General features: G+C 40.0%; 1 protein-coding gene across 2 annotated transcripts in view; it reads left to right on the forward strand.

Annotated features, from left to right (window-relative positions):
* PKP3 (plakophilin 3) overlaps positions 1-21,726 on the forward strand; it is a 50,171-nt gene that overhangs the window by 13,903 nt on the left and 14,542 nt on the right. For both annotated transcript variants that reach the window (XM_075187873.1, XM_075187872.1), the window contains one exon: positions 21,537-21,625. In XM_075187873.1, the coding sequence (XP_075043974.1) occupies positions 21,537-21,625 (89 nt within the window). The remainder of the gene's footprint in view (positions 1-21,536; positions 21,626-21,726) is intronic.

Raw genomic sequence — 21,726 nt, forward strand, 5'->3', positions numbered from 1 at the left:
TGTCCAGTAACCTTCCCCAAGCCTTGCTTGCACTGTTCCCTCTTTCATACCCTTATGTACATCTCTAAAATAAGTCCCTAATCTTACATTAAACGGTTACATCCACCCTTGTCTTATTAGTGCTGATGCTTTAACAGTCTTTCTGGGTTTATCTAGTATGAGGTTATGTTTGTTTCTGTGTAAGGTATGTGAATGTCTATGTATAAAACTGTAAAGCAAACAAAATGTGCTTGTTTGCACTAATCTTAAAATTAAGGCTGGGTACATATTACAGAAAACTTCTTCTGATGCGATAGCAGTAATGATTTTACCAACAACTGAAAGTCCCGATCAGTATGCATATCCATGTGTACACACTATACACGTTTTACATAATTTACCTTCAGATCTGTGATCTTCATCTCTCATAACCATCGGCTGAAAAGATGGTGACTCTGTAAACTCTATGGAGATCTGTCTACACTGCTGGTCCTGAGTACATACACACTGCAGAATTGGCCCAACATTGTTCCATCTCTTATAGAGATTTTTAGTCCGTTTATAAAATAAAATCAACCGATAAGATAAAACATGATTATGGGAGCATATACAATAATGCGATATCTGACATAATGGTCATTTATCGTCTGATTGGCACGATAATCAGGTGAAACTCCTTTAGCGTGTACCCAGCCTAACCCACTTATTTTTTCTTTGATGATTTAAAGCTTACAATGGCATCCGAAACAGTTCAGTTCAGAAAAGCTTTTTGTCATAAAATGTATTCCCAAGTAGATATTTTGTTTTCCTGTGGCAAAGTTTGGCCAGGTACACACTGGAGCGTTTTCATCCATTAATTGGGCAAATCAGCCGACATCATCATCATCGCCATCACCATTTATTTATATAGCACCACTGATTCCGTAGCGCTGTACAGAGAACTCATTCACATCAGTCCCTGCCAAATTGGAGCTTACAGTCTAAATTCCCTAACATATACACACACACACACACAGACAGAGACTAGGGTCAATTTTGATAGCAGCCAATTAACCTACTAGTATGTTTTTGGAGTGTGGGAGGAAACCCACGCAAACACGGGGAGAACATACAAACTCCACAGATAAGGCCATGGTCGGGAATTGAACTCATGACCCCAGTGCTGTGAGGCAGAAGCGCTAACCACTTGGCCACCGCGCTGCCCCCATACGACTGTTCGATCAGAAGTCTGGTCTGTGTGTATAGTGACACGATGGTCAGAAGTCGTTCGAAAGTGTCGGCTCATATGGTTGGTCATACTGTTTAATATTTTTTGACCAGTCACCTAACAATCATGTAGAGTCTACACACTCATGCTCATGATCTCCATAGAGTTTACAGAGTCGGGCTCTTTTCAGACGATGCTAGCGATGAATGTCCCGGGGAATAAATGTAGAGAGTGCTGTAGAAGGAATAATTAATTTGTTCGTTCTGAGTCAGAATGTTTTGTTTCAGAGTCGCAGAAGCTAACGAAATTTGTTAGGACATGTGGATAGCTATAACAAGGCGGTTTTAATCGGTGTGATAATGTGACAAGAATGAATATTGTGCTGTCATTCTCCAAAGACTAGAGGACCAGATAAAGAGCACAGATCTGAAGGTAAATCGTATCTGTGTGTGTATGGATGAATCACCAGACTGATTGGACCTTCAGTCGTAAGTACAATCGTTTGAGATAACACGTGGGTCAGAAAATTCTTCAGTGTGTACCTAGTATAAATCCGTGGTCAACAGCTATTAAATTCCCTGCAATGTTTTTGTTCTTGCAGCTCTTATCTGCCTTCACATTTTCTTTTTAATTGGAAATGTGCTTCTCTTATCTGTCCTAAAAACAAAAGTGAGTAAAGACTTAGATTCCGTCACAGCTGTAGCCGGAGGAACAAATTATAAGAAAACAATAAGCGATTCAGATACATACTTCTTAACATAGTTTATATTTGAAAAGTACTGACCTTTTTTAAAATGTTTTTCTTTGGCTGTTTGAAGCGTTAGGAGGTGTGGCATGCAGTAGCTCTTTGAAATGTGGTGAATTATTAGGGCTTGTATAGTACTGAATGAATATTTCGAAAACTGAGAGGATAAATTCCTCAGCTGGGATCTCTGTGCCTTCGGTCTTTTTGCTATTTGCAGACACTGATGTCTGTCATAGTTTTACAATTGCGCATTTCTGCACCCCTGTCATTATAATACATGATGAAGGCAGGAAAACAATTTTCATTTGGTTAAGGCTCTGCCTATAAATCTTAATGGGTAGAAGTATTCAAATGAACACAGAAACATTTAAAGCACAAATGTGTTATACAATAGTGATCTGTAACCAGATACGCTTTACCTCTAAGCTTCGAAAGGGCCACACATTACATTTAATCTCAGTAATAAGTTAAAACAATACATTTAATGAGATGAGATTCGTATCTATAATAACATTTCAGCAGGCATTATAAAGACCGATGGTGTTATAATAACAAATCTGACAAAAGTGCAGGAAGGGGCCTGGGGGCCGCAGGGGAAGGCTTGGTGGGCCATCTGTTGCCCATCACGGTTGTACAGTGTTTAAGCCATGTAGAGGATTTCAGCAGCACATGAAGAGACTAAAACATATACTTTAAGATGGATTGAGGAGAATTAGAAGCCATTCATGCCAACTACTTGCAGGAGTACAGACCTATACTTCCAATATATCAAATGTTCAGCAACACCGACATTAATCAAACAGGTCTATATCAGACATTAAAGGAACATACCATATTTCCCCATGTATAAGACGCACTTTTCCCAAACATTTTGGGTCTTAAACCTGGGTGCGTCTTATACAGGGGTAGCGTTACAGTGACAGCAGGGGGAATTGAGGGGGAGTGGGGCAGCATTACAGTGACAGTGGGGGGGGACCCAGGAGGAGGGGGACAGAGGCACAGTGGCAGCGGGGATCCAGGAGGAGGGGGACAGAGGCACAGTGGCAGCGGGGACCCAGGAGGAGGGGGACAGAGGCACAGTGGCAGCGGGGATCCAGGAGGAGGGGGACAGAGGCACAGTGGCAGCGGGGATCCAGGAGGAGGAGGACAGAGGCACAGTGGCAGCGGGGATCTAGGAGGAGGGGGACAGAGGCACAGTGGCAGCGGGGACCCAGGAGGAGGGGGACAGAGGCACAGTGGCAGCGGGGATCTAGGAGGAGGGGGACAGAGGCACAGTGGCAGCGGGGATCCAGGAGGAGGAGGACAGAGGCACAGTGGCAGCGGGGATCTAGGAGGAGGGGGACAGAGGCACAGTGGCAGCGGGGATCCAGGAGGAGGGGGACAGAGACACAGTGGCAGCGGGGACCCAGGAGGAGGGGGACAGAGGCACAGTGGCAGCGGGGACCCAGGAGGAGGAGGACAGAGGCACAGTGGCAGCGGGGACCCAGGAGGAGGGGGACAGAGGCACAGTGGCAGCTGGGATCCAGGAGGAGGGGGACAGAGGCACAGTGGCAGCGGGGATCCAGGAGGAGGGGGACAGAGGCAGAGTGTCAGGGGGGGGGGGGGCATTTCAGTGAGAGTGTGCTGCCCGGCTGCAATTATACTCTCCCTGCCTTTTTTGACAGCTACCTTAATATTTTTTTCAAATTTCGGGGCCAAAATTAAGGTGCATCTTATACATGAGAGCGCCTTATACATGGGGAAATACGGTAGTTGGACTTGTGTCAAAAAAAAAGTTAATATTGGAAGGTATATGTAGCAGGGACAACATACTGGTAGAACCAGATGGGAAATACAATGCTACCGCTTTTTATGAGAGAGTTAATGTGATCACAGAAGGGTGGAGTCACATGTCTCTATGTATTATGCTGATTCACCACAAGATATTTGTTTCATGAACTGTAATAGTAGAGGTGGTTGTTGGCCTAGATTTGGGCGGGAAAATGACTAGTTCTAATATAATATTTCACTTAAATTACTTGTCTTCCCAGAACCTTTGTACTGTGAGGTATGTCCAGTATATCAACATACAACTGAGCATTTTATGTGCAAATGTAACATATGAACAGCTGTTTTTTAATATCCATTCTATTCGATAAAATATGCTAGCGGTTAAATGTGAGCCCAGGTTATTAGTAGGCATGAGATTACTAGCTCCTCTTTGTACATAAGTGTTACGAACGCCCAGCCTGTCCCAGATACAGCAATCTGAACAGCTGTCCGTGACTGGCGTCACCTTAGTCACTTAGCAGTCTATACCCATTTTCTGCCACCATGAACAATTTATTGTGGTGTCCTTGCGTTCACCAAAACTACTTATTACTGTTTCACACTTAAATCACATACACATGTAGCATGAGCCTCCCTGGGCTTCGTAAGTTCACAAAGAATCACGGAGAATACACTAGACTAAATTTATTTAATGTGAAAAATGTTTCCAAGGCTTAATTACAAAAATTAATAACAAGACACATAATATGTTATACAAAATAAAATGGGAAAATACTTACTAATGAAGGCCTGATGTGTGAGGGAACACAATTGAGGAAAATAGAACATTTTTCTTGATAGACCCCTCATGAAAATGCACATCTGATGTCTAAAGCAGAAGATTTTAAACCTTTTTTTCCACATAGCACCCCCCACCTTTTGGAGTTTAGCTGTCAATAATGACAGATTGATCTGCCAAATGTCACAGGGTTTTCAAAGTGATAGAGATGTCCTGAGTTTGGAATGTTCACATGACTTTATTTCCCACCTTTGCTCATTCAGCTTGGTTAGCTAGATGGTTTACAACTTTGGGGCTTCAAACTCCTCCAAGACCCTTATCTATCCCGGGCCTGGCTAGTTTCAAAAGATTAATGACACTAGCATAAGTTCAAACTCATGTCATCTAGCAAAGCACACGTTGAGATTACATTACAAGATTACATGCAATATACATTGTCATACATGAATTCAACAGATAATAATAATCAGTCATTAGATATACTACGTAATTGTCACCACTAATATGACAGATTTTCCAACTCCAGATTTTGAATAGGCTGTCCCAATTTTCAGACCCCCAATAGAGAGCCTATTGGGCAAGGCTTCGTCTGAATGTGGATGTGATTTACTGGAGTTTGGGCAGATCAAGAGTGCGGTATAATTTGTTCAAACTTTATTTTTAAATGTCAAGATATGCAGCCGGGGGTCTCTCATCCTATACAAATTTGAGCATAATGTATAAGGTACTCGTATTATGTATGTGATGCACGGTATTATCCCCAAAACTTGCACGTTTCCTGATGCACAATATATGTGTGTGTGTGTGTGTGTGTGTGTGTGTGTGTATATATATATATATATATGGGTTGGCAAATATTTGTCAGCTGCAGAGTCCACCTGTGTCTACCTGCGTGCTCTTTCAGGGAGGGTGTGGTTAGCTTCTGGTCTCTTTCCCAATGATCAATTCATACCTCCAGCTCTAATGACAAAGGGATTTTCCTTTGTTCTATGCCAATCCCGGTCTGTGCCAGCAAAGAGGAGGAGAGTCGGAAGATTGCAGAGAGAGAACTTCAATTCCTGGTTTAATTATATAGTACACAAGAGACCTGAACATTTGTTAAGTGTAACCTTACATTTGGTGATACATGATATCCCAATTGAAATAGGTGACATATACAGTTGAAAAAAGGTTGTTATTTACTTCAAGTAACTTTGCTGTTTTTTGGTTTTTTTTTAAATATATATCGGACTTTCTCCTAATAAGTGTATGTACAATAAGTTAATGTGACCTGCAGTATCACACAGAGAGCAATGCAAACAGCTTCCGTAGTAATACTCTTCCATCTGAGACTCCATACAAATGCATCCGTCTCCCTCCCTCTACACCGTCTTTACAAATCATTCACTTGTTATCAGTAGTCTGAGTTTGTTCATTGGGAAACTCCCCCGTGAATAGAGTCAAAGTCTGAAACACTGCTGTGTGTGGGTGTGTTTGGGTGTGTATGTGGAAGTCGCCATGGATATGAGTGCGGATGTGTAAATCCACTGCGTGTATATCATTGTCCTGATTCTTTACAGTATATGCACTATGAATAAAATCTATATTTCCTGTATGTATGCATGTCATGTATGATTGTGTGAAGAATTTCCTTTGCTGATGTCCTGCACCTAGATTTAGTCGTAATATTATTAGTAAAACAGCAATTTGTGTATATATGTCGGGCAGCACGGTGGCGTAGTGGTTAGCACTTCTGCCTTACAGCAGTGGGGTCATGAGTTCAATTCGGCTCCGGTTTCCTCCCACACTCCAAAAACATACTGGTAGGTTAATTGGCTGCTAACAAAATTGACCCTAGTGTGTGTGTGTGTGTGTGTGTGTGTGTGTGTGTGTGTGTTAGGGAATGTAGACTGTAAGCTCCAATAGGGCAGGGACTGATGTGAGTGAGTTCTCTGTACAGCGCTGTGGAATGAGTGGCGCTATATAAATTGATGATGATGATTATTAGTAAAACAGCAATTTGCAATCCTCCCAAAAGTGTCTGAAACTGGTTCCACGTTTTTTTATCCATTTTTCTAGGCATTTATGGTGTTCCATACATAACCGCAAGAAGCTACTCTATTTTATACTTGCCTAACAAACAAGTCTACACAATTTACATGCAGTGAAATAAATTATCAAGTTTCTCCGATATTCAAATGCAATTGTATTACTTTATTGGTCAAATTGTTACAAAAGCACAATTCATTTTCCATCACTGATGGGAAATATATTTGTGTGTCAAAAGCCGGCATGTTAAACTGGGGTATCGGGGTTCACAAGCAGCCATTGACGATTTTTAAGAATGTGAAGCACATGTGACTCTGCCGTTCTGAACTATTCTATAGACCATTGAGGGCAGTATATGAAAAATGTTGCGGGGAGGGCTGGGAAATTATATCCTGGGAAGGAAAGGGGGGTGAGACTCGGGTCAGCAGCCTATTTAAGAGATGTTAAAGGAAGAAAAATGCACTTAGCCCAATGACCCAGCCGAAGGTATCCCACTATGGGACCAGCACGGGGAGGAGGGAGGGGAGAACCCTTCAATATGATTCAATTTGGCTAGTAGCCCATACAGTGATACTTCATAACAACCCCTTATTTATCTCTTGGTGTATTCTCTTTACTTAAATATATTAATCATTTATATTATACTTTAATTCCAAAAGATATGCAGAATATTTCTAACTGCAGATGTGTGTGTGGCCCTCACTTAGTTCCAGCCTGTTCGTACAGATCTCACTGTCACTTGAGTTTCACATGTCTAACCGAAAGCCACCTCCCTTGAATTTTTGCATAGCACAGAAGCTTGAGTAATGTCCCAGCATTGTGACGGACCTCATGAGAGCGGATCATGTTTCATTGTGTGATGCAGTTTGTTGAGTCTACAGTGTAGAATAACATGCACCGATCAGCCACAACATTAAAATCACTGACAAGTGTAGTGAACAACATTGATTATCTAGCTACAATGTCACCTTTCAAGGGGTGGGATATATTAGGCTGCAAGTGAACAGTCAGTTCTTGAGGTTGATGTGCTGGAAGCAGGATTAATGGGCAAGTGTAAGAATCTGAGCAACTTTGACTATGGTTAAATTATGATGGCTGGACGACTGGGTCAGAGCATCTCCAAAACTTTGGGTCTTGTGGGGTGTTCCTGGTATGCAGTAGCAGTGGTTAGTACTTACCGAAAATGGTCCAAGGAAGCATAACTGGTGAACCTGCAACAGTCATGGGGGTCCAAAGCTCATTGATGCATGGGGGGAACAAAGGCTAGCCCATCTGGTCCACAGAAGAGCTACTGTAGCACAAATTTATGAAAAAGTTAATGCTAGCTATGAATGAAAGGTGTCAGAACACACAGTGCATCACAACTTGCTACATAGCCGCAGACTGGTCAGAGTGCCCATGCTGACCCCTATCCACCACTGATAGCACCTACAATGGACATGTGAACGCCAGAACTGGACCATAAAACAGTGGAAGAAGGTGGCCTGGTCTGATGAATCACATTTTGTTTTACATCATATGGACGGCTGGGTGTGTGTGCATCGTTTGCCTGGGAAGAGATGGCACCAGGATGCACTATGGGAAGAAGTCAAGCCGTCGGAGGCAGTGTGATGCTCTGGGCAATGTTCTTCTGGGAAAACTTGGGTTCTTGCATTCATGTGGATTTTACTTTGACACGTACCATCTACCTAAACATTGTTACAGACCAAGTACACCCCTTCACGGCACTGGTATTTCCTGATGGCAGTGGTCTCTTTCAACAGGATAATGCGCTCTACCACACTTAAAAAAATTGTTCGGGAATGGTTTGAGGAACAGACATAGAGTTCAAGGTATTGACTTGGCCTCCAAATTCCCCAGATTTCAATCCAATTGAGCATCTGTGGGATGTGCTGGAAAAACAAGTCCGAGCCATGGAGGCCCCACCTCACAACTTAAAGGATCTGCTGCTAACGTCTTGGTGCCAGATACCACAGAACGCATTCAGAGGTTTTGTGGAGTGTATGCTTTGACAGGCCAGAGCTGTTTTGGCGACACTAGGGGACTTACACAATATTAGGCAGTTTGCTTTAATATTGTGGCTGATAGGTGTATTTTACTTTTGTGTGGGTACAATATTATATCACTGTTTGCACTGCAGCACTGTTAGCTAATGCTTTCAGATCAAGGTATCTTTCACAATGAAGATATAAGTAGAATGATAAGATGTTGATTATATATAAAGGCCAATTCAAGGAAGCTCAGTAGTGCTATTAGAAAATATGAATTGTTCCTTTTAATTACAGTACAAATCGCAACAAACATACAGCATATATAATTGGAAAAACTGTAAAGGAGGAGTTAATCCCACAAATGAACTATTAAAATAAAATGAGCAGGTTAGATTGGCTAGATGGTCTTTATTTGAAATCAACACTTTGGTCGATTCAGTCTGTTAGTTGGATTAAGGGTATTAAGCTGGCAAATCTGGTTGCTTGGCATGAACAGATCTGGGTCCAAATTGGCCCCCACACGCATGATTGGATAAGATAGTGCAGTCTATTGGCTGAGTAACTGATCACATGGGGCAAGGTTTGTGGTCATAAACTAGATTAAATTTAACAGATGTTGATCTGTCATTTGGTACATCCAGTGACTTGCAACCAATTAAGAATAAAACTGCAGAATTGGGCAGTCAAATCCCTGTATTTATGGGCAGGGTTAAATAACTTTTACTGGATCTAAATGCATGCATTGGTAGCCTTTATCTTTTTGATAAACTGAGAAATCAAGTAGAAGGGGCGTTTCATTGCCAAAAACATTGTGAAAACAAAGGACATGAAGAGGTTGTAATTATTGCACTTATACATTTTGTAAATTTTATACGAATATTTCACAAGCAAAAAGTCACCAGCGCTAAAAATTTAAGCGAAAGAGCGAAGAAAATATTGAAAAGCATATTTTTTTTTTGGGTTGTAAACAATTGTTTGACTGCTGGAAGGAAATTTTCGTGACAACACGACATAACGACAATGCGACAAATCTTCTCTTCTAAATTGCATTTTTGGTCTATTTGTCAAGTAGTTTGCTAATCTATAAAAACTGCTACACATTACAAATCGAACCTGCACAACGCCGGGTGATCCTGCTTGTAGATTATAGATTGACGTGCAGTTAACGAGCCTGCAAGAGAAGTTAACATTTCATTATACAATATAACCATAGTGAAGACATTTAATGAAACAAATAAAGCCATGTTAGGCATTGTATTAAAGGAAAACCCAGGCTAATGGACCAGTAAATAAACCGGCTGTGTTAATTCAAGGTTTCCTAGGATGTTGTGACCCTGCTGGTTACTTGCGGAAGCGGGGAGAGTTCCTCGAGAACTGTGAGGTCTTCAGATTATGGAACTCTGCAATTCTTTCCATTGGTGTAAAAGATTGGTTGATCTCTTAAAAACTAAACTGATTTTAACATTCTGTATATTTTGGCTCTATCCAAAGCTGTCAGATATTTTTTTCATGCGAGGCTTTGATATTTCATAGATCTTCCATGCTGCCGTCAGATTGGACCAATCTGTTGGGCAGCACGGTGGCTTAGTGGTTAGCACTTCTGCCTCACAGCGCTGGGGTCATGAGTTCAATTCCCATCCATGGTCTTATGTGTGTGGAGTTTGTATGTTCTCCCTGTGTTTGTGTGGGTTTCCTCTGGGTGCTCTGGTTTCCTCCCACATTCCAAAAACATACTGATAGGTTAATTGGCTGCTATCAAAATTGACCCTAGTCTGTGTGTTTTAGGGAATTTAGACTGTAAGCTCCAATGGGGCAGGGACTGATGTGAATGAGTTCTCTGTACAGACCTGCGGAATCAGTGGCGCTATATAAATAAATGATGATGATGAATCTGTCAAGCACATACAATCTCTATAGACAATAACAACAACACTACCAGTCCCCCAAATGTGAGGCGTACAGCAGAAATTTGTATCACTGCATGCTGTCTGTATTGTTTTTTTATTGGATATAATTGCTTTTCAGCAATATTCTTTATTGTTTTATATAGTGCCACCATATTACGCAGCGCTATACAGAGAATATTTGTCATTCACATAAGTCCCTGTCCCATTTCTGCTTACAGTCTAAAATTCCCCACCCCCTGACACACACAAGTCCATTTTAGTTAGCAGTCAATTAACCTACAATGTATGTCTTTGGAGTGTGGGAGGAAACTGGATGACCCAGAGGAAAACCAAGCAAACACAGGGAGAACATAAAAGGGTCTTGGTTGGGAATCGAACTCATGGACCTCAGTGCTGTGAGTCGGCAATGCTAACCACTGTGCCACAGTGCTGACCCCATATTATGTACCACTTGCTTATCTTATCTTTGTAGAAATTGTTCTGCAATGTTTTGCTCTGTGTCATGATGTCCTGTACACAAACCGGAATTTCACTAGTGTCACTAGTTGGGATTTTGGTTTAAGGGCTCCTCAGTCAGGCTTGTGGTCAGACCTGTACAGCTGGTTTGGTGGGTATGATGAGACACTTTTTTTTTTTTTTTTTTTTTTTTAAGCCATTTTAGTTTACAAGGCAGAAATATTTTCAGATGCATCAGCAGCTAATCCTAATTAAATTAGTCATTGGCTGAGTAGACAGTTTAGTGCGCAAGAATACCTAAGGGCTGTAATAACTCTTTAGTTGTGCTGTCTATTAACCTATGCACATAAATAATGTTATTCATATACACTATTTCATACTGACCTTATTTAGTTGTACTTAATAACCTGCAAATAAAGTTGCACAAAAGAAAAAAAAATAGTCATGGGTTTGAAATCTATTGAAAATTCTGATGTATATAATAAAATGCTGCAGTTGCTTAAGCTGGAATAGATGTATTGTTGCTTTACCACCCACCACACCCCATGAACTAGTAAAGTGAGATACAGCCTGCTAAATGGATTCACTTACCATGTTGCCTGGAGAATTCAACAATGTATTATTTATATAGTGCCAGAATTTTCTGTAGCACTTTACAGAGGTTGTTTAGTCGGAAGTGGAGCTTATAATCTAGTTCCCTAACAAAGGTACACAAATATGCACTCACACCATAATTTACCACATAAAACATCTAGTTGGGTGTTAATTATAAGAATGCCTGATGAATCGGTCTTCTGTCCCTCGTTTAAACAGAATGGCACTAAACCAGAGACCTTTTATGGTAACGAGTCAAAACCCTTTTTTTTTTCACCTGAGCATTTTGTATTGGCAGTTGATTTGTCTTATGTAAGAGAGCTCTGTTTTACACTTTAGTATCGGTTGCAGTGAACCCAAATGTTGTATTGAAAAGTAGACCTTCTTTTATTATTTTTTTCTTTGCTTTGCATTGTACAATTGTGTTGTCTGGTTTCCTTTTGTTTACATCCACATTGATGTCCTTACCCGGTTTTCAATTTGATTACAAAGACAAATGAAATGACTAAATAAATAACCATAATCGCAGCAAATAGTAATTGATAAAAAATTGATTAATCTGAAAGTCGATTTATTGGTAACAATTTTTATTTATATTGGGGTTTTTTCTTAAGAATTCTCATACATTCTAATATAAGAAATATATATATTTTTCCTTTTTGCTTAATACCTACATTTTATTAATTTTGGTTAATTACAGCTAATACAAATATATACAGTTCTGTACAAATTTCAAGTTTTCTTAAAGACATGGACTGTTTAGAACTTGTCCATTAATAGAGTAATACTCTATGTCCATATGGAGCAAAATTTTAATTTAGTCTTTAATACCTCTAAAGTAGTAGTGTATGTTTTCTCTAATACAAGTGCCTATCTATCTGTCTGTAAAAGGATTGTTAATGGATGTTCTGTATTAGGTTTCTGTTAATGGCACTGGAAAGTCCGGTAGTTCATGCAGCTGAGAGAAAATAAGTTGTAGACTGGGAACAATACAACAGAATTCCTTATTATATGGTAAAAGCTACAGTTCCAAACATCCATTCACACTTCTACCTTAACGGCCTGAATTATAGGGTTCTTCAATGAATTTGGGGGGGGGGGAAGAATTGTCCATTCATGCATTGTAGCTAGGATTGTCCTGTAAAGACACATTTAACTTCCATTCTTGTTCACACAGAAAGAGGCCTATAACTCTGCCAGCCAGGCAGTTTGTTCAAAGGAATGACTGGCCAAGTGGTTACCAAGGAGCCTCAAACAAGAACAACAAAAAACTTCCTGGTTGATATAGAAACCATTAGAAAGCTACCAGTGTCTCTGTTTTGTTCCCCACTGTTTCCCTGTCCTGTAGTGAGATCTTGATGTAAACTGGGCACGGTTCTTTGAGTGTCACAAACTCTGTAGTTTGGCAATCTCATAGGTCTTCTTCCAAACTACTACTGGCATACCAAGAGATGAATTTCATGTTAATGACAATGTTGTGGTTTTAACCAATATTCGTGAGAATTCTACCTATCCATTCACGAATAGCCAGTAACATCACAGACACGGTGTAGGCAGCCATTTTATTGGCTGAACCCGTTTATTAGGGATTGGTGACATTGCTAAATATAAGTTGATGAGTGCATTTTAAATGGATTATTGTGCACTACAATTTTATAACTAGGTATTGTACATGAAGGGAAAACATGTTATAACTTTCAAGGAGGCTCTGGTAGAATTGTCACAGTGTGTGTACCTGTTGGTACTTTGAAGACATAATAAACGTGGCGGGTTTTCTCTCTTGTGTTCTAAAATCTTTTCATAGAGTTAAGCTGGGTACACACTACAGAAGTTTCAACCAACTTTTTATGCCGAGCGATTTTACATGCGATCGATGGTCCGATTGCTCGGTCCATGGACTGCATACACACTAGCCTTGTTTAGGACGATAAAGTGAAGAGCGGTCGTCCCTTTAGCGACTTTTTACAGCCATGCAGTCGTGAGCAATGACTGTAATTTCGTACTCACTGTTGTGGATCGGTCGGAAGTTTATACACACTACACAGCGGAAACGAGATTGGAACGAAAATATTAAACGGTACGACCAACCAAATGAGGCGATAATCGTCCATTTGGGCAGACTTTTGACCATCGTGTCACTGCACACACTGACCCGACTTTTGAACGAGCGGTCGTATGTCGGCTGATTTTAGCCGATTATTGGATGAAAACTGTGTAGTGTGTACCCAGCTTTAGACAGTGGCTTAGTGGCCTTATCTTAAAGTGCATCTGCCACCTTCGTGCAGCCATTTTGTGTAAGTAATTGGTGTCTGGAATGGATAGCCTGCATTTACAAGAATATTTTTCACAAATTTGGTTTAAACACAAAAAATGTAGGTAGAAATGAGTTTAAACCCATTCCACAACATTTTGGTCTTGTTGTGGATTTGGCTGCAAAATTTTGCACGTTTTGCAGTGGAATTTGTCCTTAAGTGTTTCTTGAGATATTATCTCTCTCTCTCACTCTCATTTATGTTCTGCCCTTATCATACCACAACCACACCACAGAGCTGAATGAATTGACACATTGTGCTCCCAGCTCTCCTTATAGGCTATAAATTATGCAGAATACCATTCAGGGGAACTCCCATAGTTGTGGCTGGGTATATTGACATTTCAGGTTTCTCTCTCCCTGACCTCTACTGAATAGTCTCGCTGCTCTACAAAGCAAACAGGCCTGTAAGAAGTGACGCAATTTATAGTCCTAATAAATCAATAGCAGACTTATGTTTAACACCTTCAAAAGCTCTATGATGGGATATTTACTTCCCCCTCGCCAACTATTTTTAACACTTTACTCCTAAAGCGTTGGTGGCAGGGATAAAAGTTGGTCTGCCATGCAGAGCAGCAGTGACTGGGAGATACCGGACAAAGCTGTCCCGATCGGGATGGTGGGACAGATCCCTCAAATCGTGACGGTACCATCTAAATCGGGACGGTTGGGAGATATGCTTCACACGACAACAAACGTTTGGTTGCTATGAGTTGCTGCACACCTGTACTTTATTAGAAGTAATTGAATTCCATTGAGTCAGTGGACAATTAGTCCCATGATTTGTATACTGATCATTTCATGCTGTGACCTCCCAGCTTGTGTCTCATTCGCGGGCTCCTATGTTTTCAGCGTTCCATGTGTCACACTTCTACATATTTCTCTTATGTATGTGCTGTCTGCGTAGGGTTTGTGTCACTAACAGGGAGGGAGAGGATGCTGTAGGCTTATTACAAGAGTAAAGTTAATTAGGAGACATAAGTTACTAGCTTCGCTCACCACCCTCTATGAAGAGCTGATTTTATTTTTGAGGCTTTCCTCAGAAGCCAAGGAGATGCTGATGTTCCATGAGAATATTTCCCGAGCGATGTTGGTGGATTTTCCTGGTATGTAATTTATGGACATCTTTCTATAGCATCTTCATTTGGTACTACATAGTTATGTACTTATAATGGTGTATGACAGACTGTGTCACCCTTAAACGCTCTCTAAGTAGAGGCAGAACAAAAGAGTATGTTGGGTTCTAGGGTTACCAACTGACCCGTGATTCCAGGGAGCTTCCTAAGTTTTTTACATATGTCCCTGGAACCAACTCTACAGCAACATTTAATACATTAATATTAATCTGTGTATTGGAAGCAATTCTCACTATGTGCATTTATTCTGTAGACTCTATATGTTAATATTTATTGAAGAGGCGTATTTATAATGTAAAAAATTGCATTATCTTGTCATGATGGGAAATTCAGTGCACCAAGATCCATTGACACTGAATTATGTTTGATGCTCTTACGTGCACCTGCTGTGCTGAAGATTTGGAGTTTTTTTTCCTTTAAAGTTGGCAAATACAAAATACATGTAATTCTTTTAAAATAGACGCATTTTGTGAGCCTCTGAATACAAGGAGCTGCACTCCCTGTATATAGTTAAAATTGTATTTATATTAATTGCTTTCCGAAAAAGGCTCAAAATGATGTATCTTATTTTGTGACTCTCTTCAAAAAATGTTTTCTTTCCTCCCAATCTTTTACCATGACTGCAGCATAGGAAGTTGTATTTGTGAAGTATTTGCTGTGAGTAACACACTCTTACTCTTTTTGGAGTATAAGATTTTTAAGAACGTTTTGAGTGTCTCTCCTAGTACAAGATATAACTATTGTTTTATACTATTGCTGGCCCCACACGCCTCCAGTCACTTGAGTTATAGAAATAATGTCCAGTTCGAGCATCTATGTAGGGGGCCAAATTGGAAAAGATATGGTGGCTTAGTGGTTAGCACTTCTGCCTCACAGCACTGGGGTCATGGGTTCAATTCCTGACCATGGCCTTATCTGTGAGGAGTTTATATGTTCTCCCCGTGTTTGGGTGGGTTTCCTCCGGGTGCTCCGGTTTCCTCCCACACTCCAAAAACATTCTGGTAGGCTAATTGGCTACTAACAAATTGACCCTGAAGGACTCGATCTGTGGCTAAATTTTTCAATTGCTGGTGTTCAGTGGTGTCTGGTGAATTCAACACTTCATAGGATGGCCTCCCCTCCTGACCACAGCAGCTTGGAGTGTGATGGACCCCAGAACCAGCAATACTTTAGGTTTTGGGGTCCTCCATCATTCTGTATACATTTGAGAATAACCATTATATTAAGCTAATGATCCCAGAGATGGGTCTCTACCTAGTGACTGCTGTGGAGCAGATGAGCTGTATCCTGATCTTTGGTGACCTATAATTTAGACCACCATTGCATTTCCAAGTGGTTAAAATGTGTTTGTACTATAGCTTGCTGTGAAAATATTTGCTCATCACTTTCCACGAGACTCTCCGGTCTAGGCATTGCAATGCTTTAAGGCTACTTGTGAGATTGCAGACCTGCTTGGGCACAGACTTTTGTTGTCCGACCAATATAGAATCTTGAAAATGATCAGTGTTCTGTGTAGTAATTGAATTAATGGTATCAATTGTCCTTTATATAAAAATTATAGAAGCTGTTTGCTGCATGAAGAAGTTATTACTTCTAGGTTAGTATGCAAGGTAGAAAAATATTTTTAGCACTGAATTAAACTCCTCTGGGTCTGCATGCTATGTATAATCTGTGTGCTACAAATGAACATATTCATGCAGAGAAACGTGTGACTGGATGTGCACATACTGGAGTTGTGTAACTTTCCTTTCACCCCCTCCCCCCTTCATTTTTCATCACCTCCAGTCCTCAATAGTTATTTGGCTTTTGCTTTCTTCTGCATTAACCTTTCCATTGCTAACGACATATGATCTCATTCAAGTTGGTAATTTTTTTTTATTTTTTTCATTCATAGAATTGTTCAGACATGTATAGACTTTCATTGTTTGGTAACTTTATACATACATATGATGCAAGAAAGATTTCACGTTTTAAAAAGACCTCACTTACTCATACTTGCCCACTCTCCCGAAATGTCCAGGAGACTCCCGAATTGTGGGTAGGTCTCTCGAACTCCTGGGAGAGGAGGCATCCTGCCCATTTCCTAGTGAAGTGGATGGAATGTGAGCCTCAATGACTCAATACGCAGCGAATTGTGTCATTTTCGCGGGGCCATAATGATGCACTTTGCTGCGACCCGGGACCTCCCGCCATCCCACCACGCCTCCCTCTTGGAGGACACAAATTCAATGTAGGCAAGTATGCACTTACTGCGACCTTATTTTGGCATATATGTTATGTATTAAGACACCGCAAAAACATTAATTCATGCACTTATCATCTCCTGCATCGACTATTGCAATTCCCTCCTTACTGGTCTTCCCAAAGTCAGACTTGAACCCCTACAATCTATTTTGCATGCAGCGGCTAGACTGATTTTCCTTACGAACCATTATTCCTTTGCTGAGCCACTCTGTCAGTTTTTACATTGGCTGCCTGTATTTCAACGAATCCAATATAAAATTCTTCTACTAACATATAAGGCCATCAACAAAATTGCACCGACATACAATTCCTTACTTGTCTCGAAATATCGCCCTACTCGACACCTCCGTTCTGCACAAGATCTACGTCTCTCCTCCACTCTCATCACATCCTCCCATTCTCGGTTACAGGATTTTTTCCGGGCTGCACCTACTTTGTGGAATTCCCTCCCACGCACAGTAAGACTTTCTTCTAGTCTTCAAACCTTCAAGCGTTCACTGAAAACCCACCTCTTCAGACAAGGTTATGATATTCCTCAACCATCATCTTAATTTCCCTAGATTACCCTATTACCATCCTCTACACAGCTAACGCAAGACAACAACCTTCTGACCAACATTGCCACACACACAGCCCACTCAGTACTTTTACCATTGCAGTCTGGCGGTCCATTGTGCAATATGATGTAGCACATGCCCTTGTGTTTCAAACTCCCATTGTCCTATAGATTGTAAGCTTGCGAGCAGGGTTCTCTTACCTCTCTGTATGTATTACCCAGTATTGTCTTATTAATGTTTGTTCCTATTTGTAAAGCGCTACGGAATTTGCTGGCGCTATATAAATAAATGTTGATGATGATATATGTACAGTGCAGTTAGGACCTTTTCATTTCATAAAGTGACTACTGACTTTTTCATCATCATGCCTCAAAATTCACACAACCCCTTTCCTAAAAAACTGATTAAAAATAATTGAATGGAAGACCTTGTTTGGTCCTGTACTGCTGTCTCGGGATATCTTGATAAACACTACTACGATGCATCTGCAAGCCCCCAAGAGCAATGATCGAGAAGGCATTTGCAATATAGCACTATTCACTTAAAAGGGAATGAATACATCTTATAAATGGTAAATATATAGAATCCATCAATAGTGGTTTTCTGCATTCTATAGATTTTCAGTATTAGAGATTTTATATGTCTCTCATCTACTGGATATTAGAACTCCCCCATCATTTCTGATATCTTTCTATCACCATGTAAAGGGCAACAATCCTAGTTACCTTTAATAATTTACAATAGTGAGTGTATAATTCCTCATAATACGTAAGCTTTCCTGATGAACACTGAAGTGGTGACGTAAGAACTCGCTGATTATACAGTAGTATTTACTGGAATTCATATAGCTTATTGGCCTGTGTACTATATGTAAATATCAACATGAGTAAATGCTGAAATATTGATTATTTGACCTACAATGATATATCCTCCATATAATTCAAAGGATGGTGCCAATTAATGGCCAGGTTGTCATGAAAAATGAAAGAAGGCTAAATAAAGTTACAATAAATCAACTATAAAATACAATAACACATTTTTCAGGATTGTAGTAGTAATTACTATCGGTTACTAAAGCTAATGTTTACAAATCATTACTAGGAGATGGTCATTTTAAGGAATCGCTGGATCACAGCATCCTGGTTGCTATGTTGTTTACATTTTGTTCCGTTAATAATATGAGAAGCTTTCAATAGTAGTCGTTCCCCTGCTTATTGCCTAATTGTGTAAACGCTGATATATTTATCACTTTTTATTTATAATTACTATGGGAAAGCCAAATAAAAAGGAACAGTGTACTTGTAAAAACATGGGCATGAGCAATGAATGAGTTCTCTTTACTTTTAGATGGTTTAGGAAGTAAGGTGTTTAAATTCAGCTTTGAGACTGATCCCAATTTGCGAGTATGAGATAAAATATATCCGGGGCATTTACGTTCTCTGGAGTGATTAGCTTACGTTCTAGAGAGAGCTGGTGGTGCTACTTATCCATCTGTTGCAAAAAAGTGTTTCAAAATAAGTTTTAAAGCCATGTGCAAAAAAAAAAATGCATGTTAGACAGCCCAATTCTAAACACATCTCCATACGACCAGTTATTTTACTGTGTATATAGGGCTGCATAACATACTTACATGGAAATTAACCTTCATCCCTCTGCAATACAAGAGAGCATGTCCGTGTTGAGCTGCTTGCCCTTGCACCAACTGTGTAAGGAATTCAAACTGTAGCCACTACTTGAGACATGACTCTAGAGCTAAGCATGTATGTTCGATAATTCTTATCTAACTCCAGCAAATCTTGGAGAACAGGGATGTGTTTCACTGTTGGTGAACTCTGGAGTCCAAGACAGATTAGTCGCATCTGGACAACGTTTACATTATCAAGCTGCAGGTGACACATTCTTTAACTTTCAAGCCAGGGGCGGATAATTTAAAGGCATCTCCAACTCCCAGAGATTTCAAAATAGCTTAATAATGATAATGTAAAATCGTTATATATTCTGTAATGTGTCTTGGATTGGAGTCCCATTTTGATGTGCTTGTTGCATTATGGATTAGGTTAATTGACACATGAGTTGGGCTCCATTTTGTTCTGTTTATCCCAGGAAAATACACGTTTTCTTTCCCACTCAAGCTTCTATGCTTTTGCTGTGACGTGGTAAACACTTGAAATAGTTTATGGAAGTCCTAAAACATTTGTTTACTTAATAAAGTAGGACAAAGCAGCCCTTTGACATTGAGGTCTAGACCTGGATTCTCTCTATGCTTTGTGTGACCTTTGCAAGGATTGCAGAGCCCCTGTGAACTCCCATCTTTTATAAGCTATATTACAGGAGAGTGCTGGCTATGTACAATATTCATTTTTGTATTTTTCCTATACTTCAGACTGTGGAATGGATTTTCATACCTGAATAAACTTTATCTTATGGTTGTCAACGTTTTTAATTTGAAATTTGAGAACCTTACACATGGGATAATGACTGAGCGTAACCTCTATTACATAACAGTAGGAGTCTGTGATGTTAGATGTCAAAACCGCACATGAAAGCCGATAGACTGCTGTTGTAGTTTTCTATAACTTTATAAAGAACCAGTGGAAGAAATGGGCAGCAATAGAGTTTCTGAAATAAATTGTTTGCTGGATCAGAATTCTCTTAAAAAGAATACTACCTTGTACTCTGTTACAGACTTGCCAACTTGATTTTTCTCACAATGTGATCTTTCAGTCATAGTTGGTGCATCATATGAAGCATGTTGCAAACAGAGCTGTATGGCAAGTTAGGGCATACTTAGCATGTCAAAACATAAACACAGGTTATGGGGAAAGGATATACTTGTCACATAAAACTTGCATGCTCTGTCAAATAACTAAATGTGGTGCACATCAACTGTCAAAGGATGTTTTATAGCCCCATGTCCTTCATTTAAAGTCAAATGTCCAGCATATAAAATACATCATTTTGTCACCATGTACAGGTCCATGGCTAACATCTTATTAGCTGGAGTTCACAATGGGAATTGCAACATTAACGTTAACCCCACCTAAAGCAAAAAAAATAAATACAAAAGTTATACCTTCTGTTTAGTTTATCTCGATCTGACAGGTCCTCACTCCAATGGTCCAGCGCTGAACTTCTCTCTCCTACTAAGGTGGATCTTTAAGCACACAATATTGTTGTTCTATGTTCCTCGTTTGTGAGAGTGGAACATCCAGGTCACCACTGTCAGTTTTAAATTTGACAGGGGGAAGTAGAGAGAGAAGTGCACTGCTGAACCCATTGGTGTCTTCATGGGATCTGCCAGACTGGTTTAACTGCACAAAAGACGAGTATAATTGTATCTTTAATATCCTAATGCTCTCTATCCAAAATTTTCTGTTGGAATTCTTTTTTTTTTTTTTTTCTTCCAATGGTGTAATCATTGACTGTTCAACATTTGCAGCTTGATAACAATGGTGTTTTTGAAACCTTTCCAATAAGAGCAGATTGCCATGAAATGAGCTCCATCGTGCGAGTTGCCTGGTCTGCAATTAGTCAGAGAAGGCGCATCATTTTTGAACAATGTTATTTAAATTTTGATACAGGGACATATACAGATATTTTGTGAATAGTGCAAAATACAACTCTCTATTTTGTCAATTTGATTTAGAAAAAAATGCCTCTGAAAATACATATGTTCATCTTTAAACTGGATGGTGCCTTGAGACGTACCAAATAGTCTTGTCACACATAGACAATATCTCCTTCAACTCTTGTAATGTTAGCTAGCTGCAAAGCTCTTTCAAAGATCATGTAGGGCTTTAATGGTTTGCTAACAGTTATGCTTTCTTCTACAGATGCTGCTTCTTCCCGTGCCCAGTACAGTTCTGGGCAATCTTCCTACAGCTCCCGCTCACAGGTCCTCGGCTCTGATCAAAGAATGTCTGTAAGTTCCTGTTGTGGGAAGCTGATGGGGTGGGGTGAAGTTATTCATCACTGTACATACAACACATGAGTATCCTGAAACATATTTTCTTTATAATCCAC

Source organism: Mixophyes fleayi, chromosome 10 (genome assembly GCF_038048845.1).
Source record: "Mixophyes fleayi isolate aMixFle1 chromosome 10, aMixFle1.hap1, whole genome shotgun sequence".
Lineage (NCBI taxonomy): Eukaryota > Metazoa > Chordata > Amphibia > Anura > Limnodynastidae > Mixophyes > Mixophyes fleayi.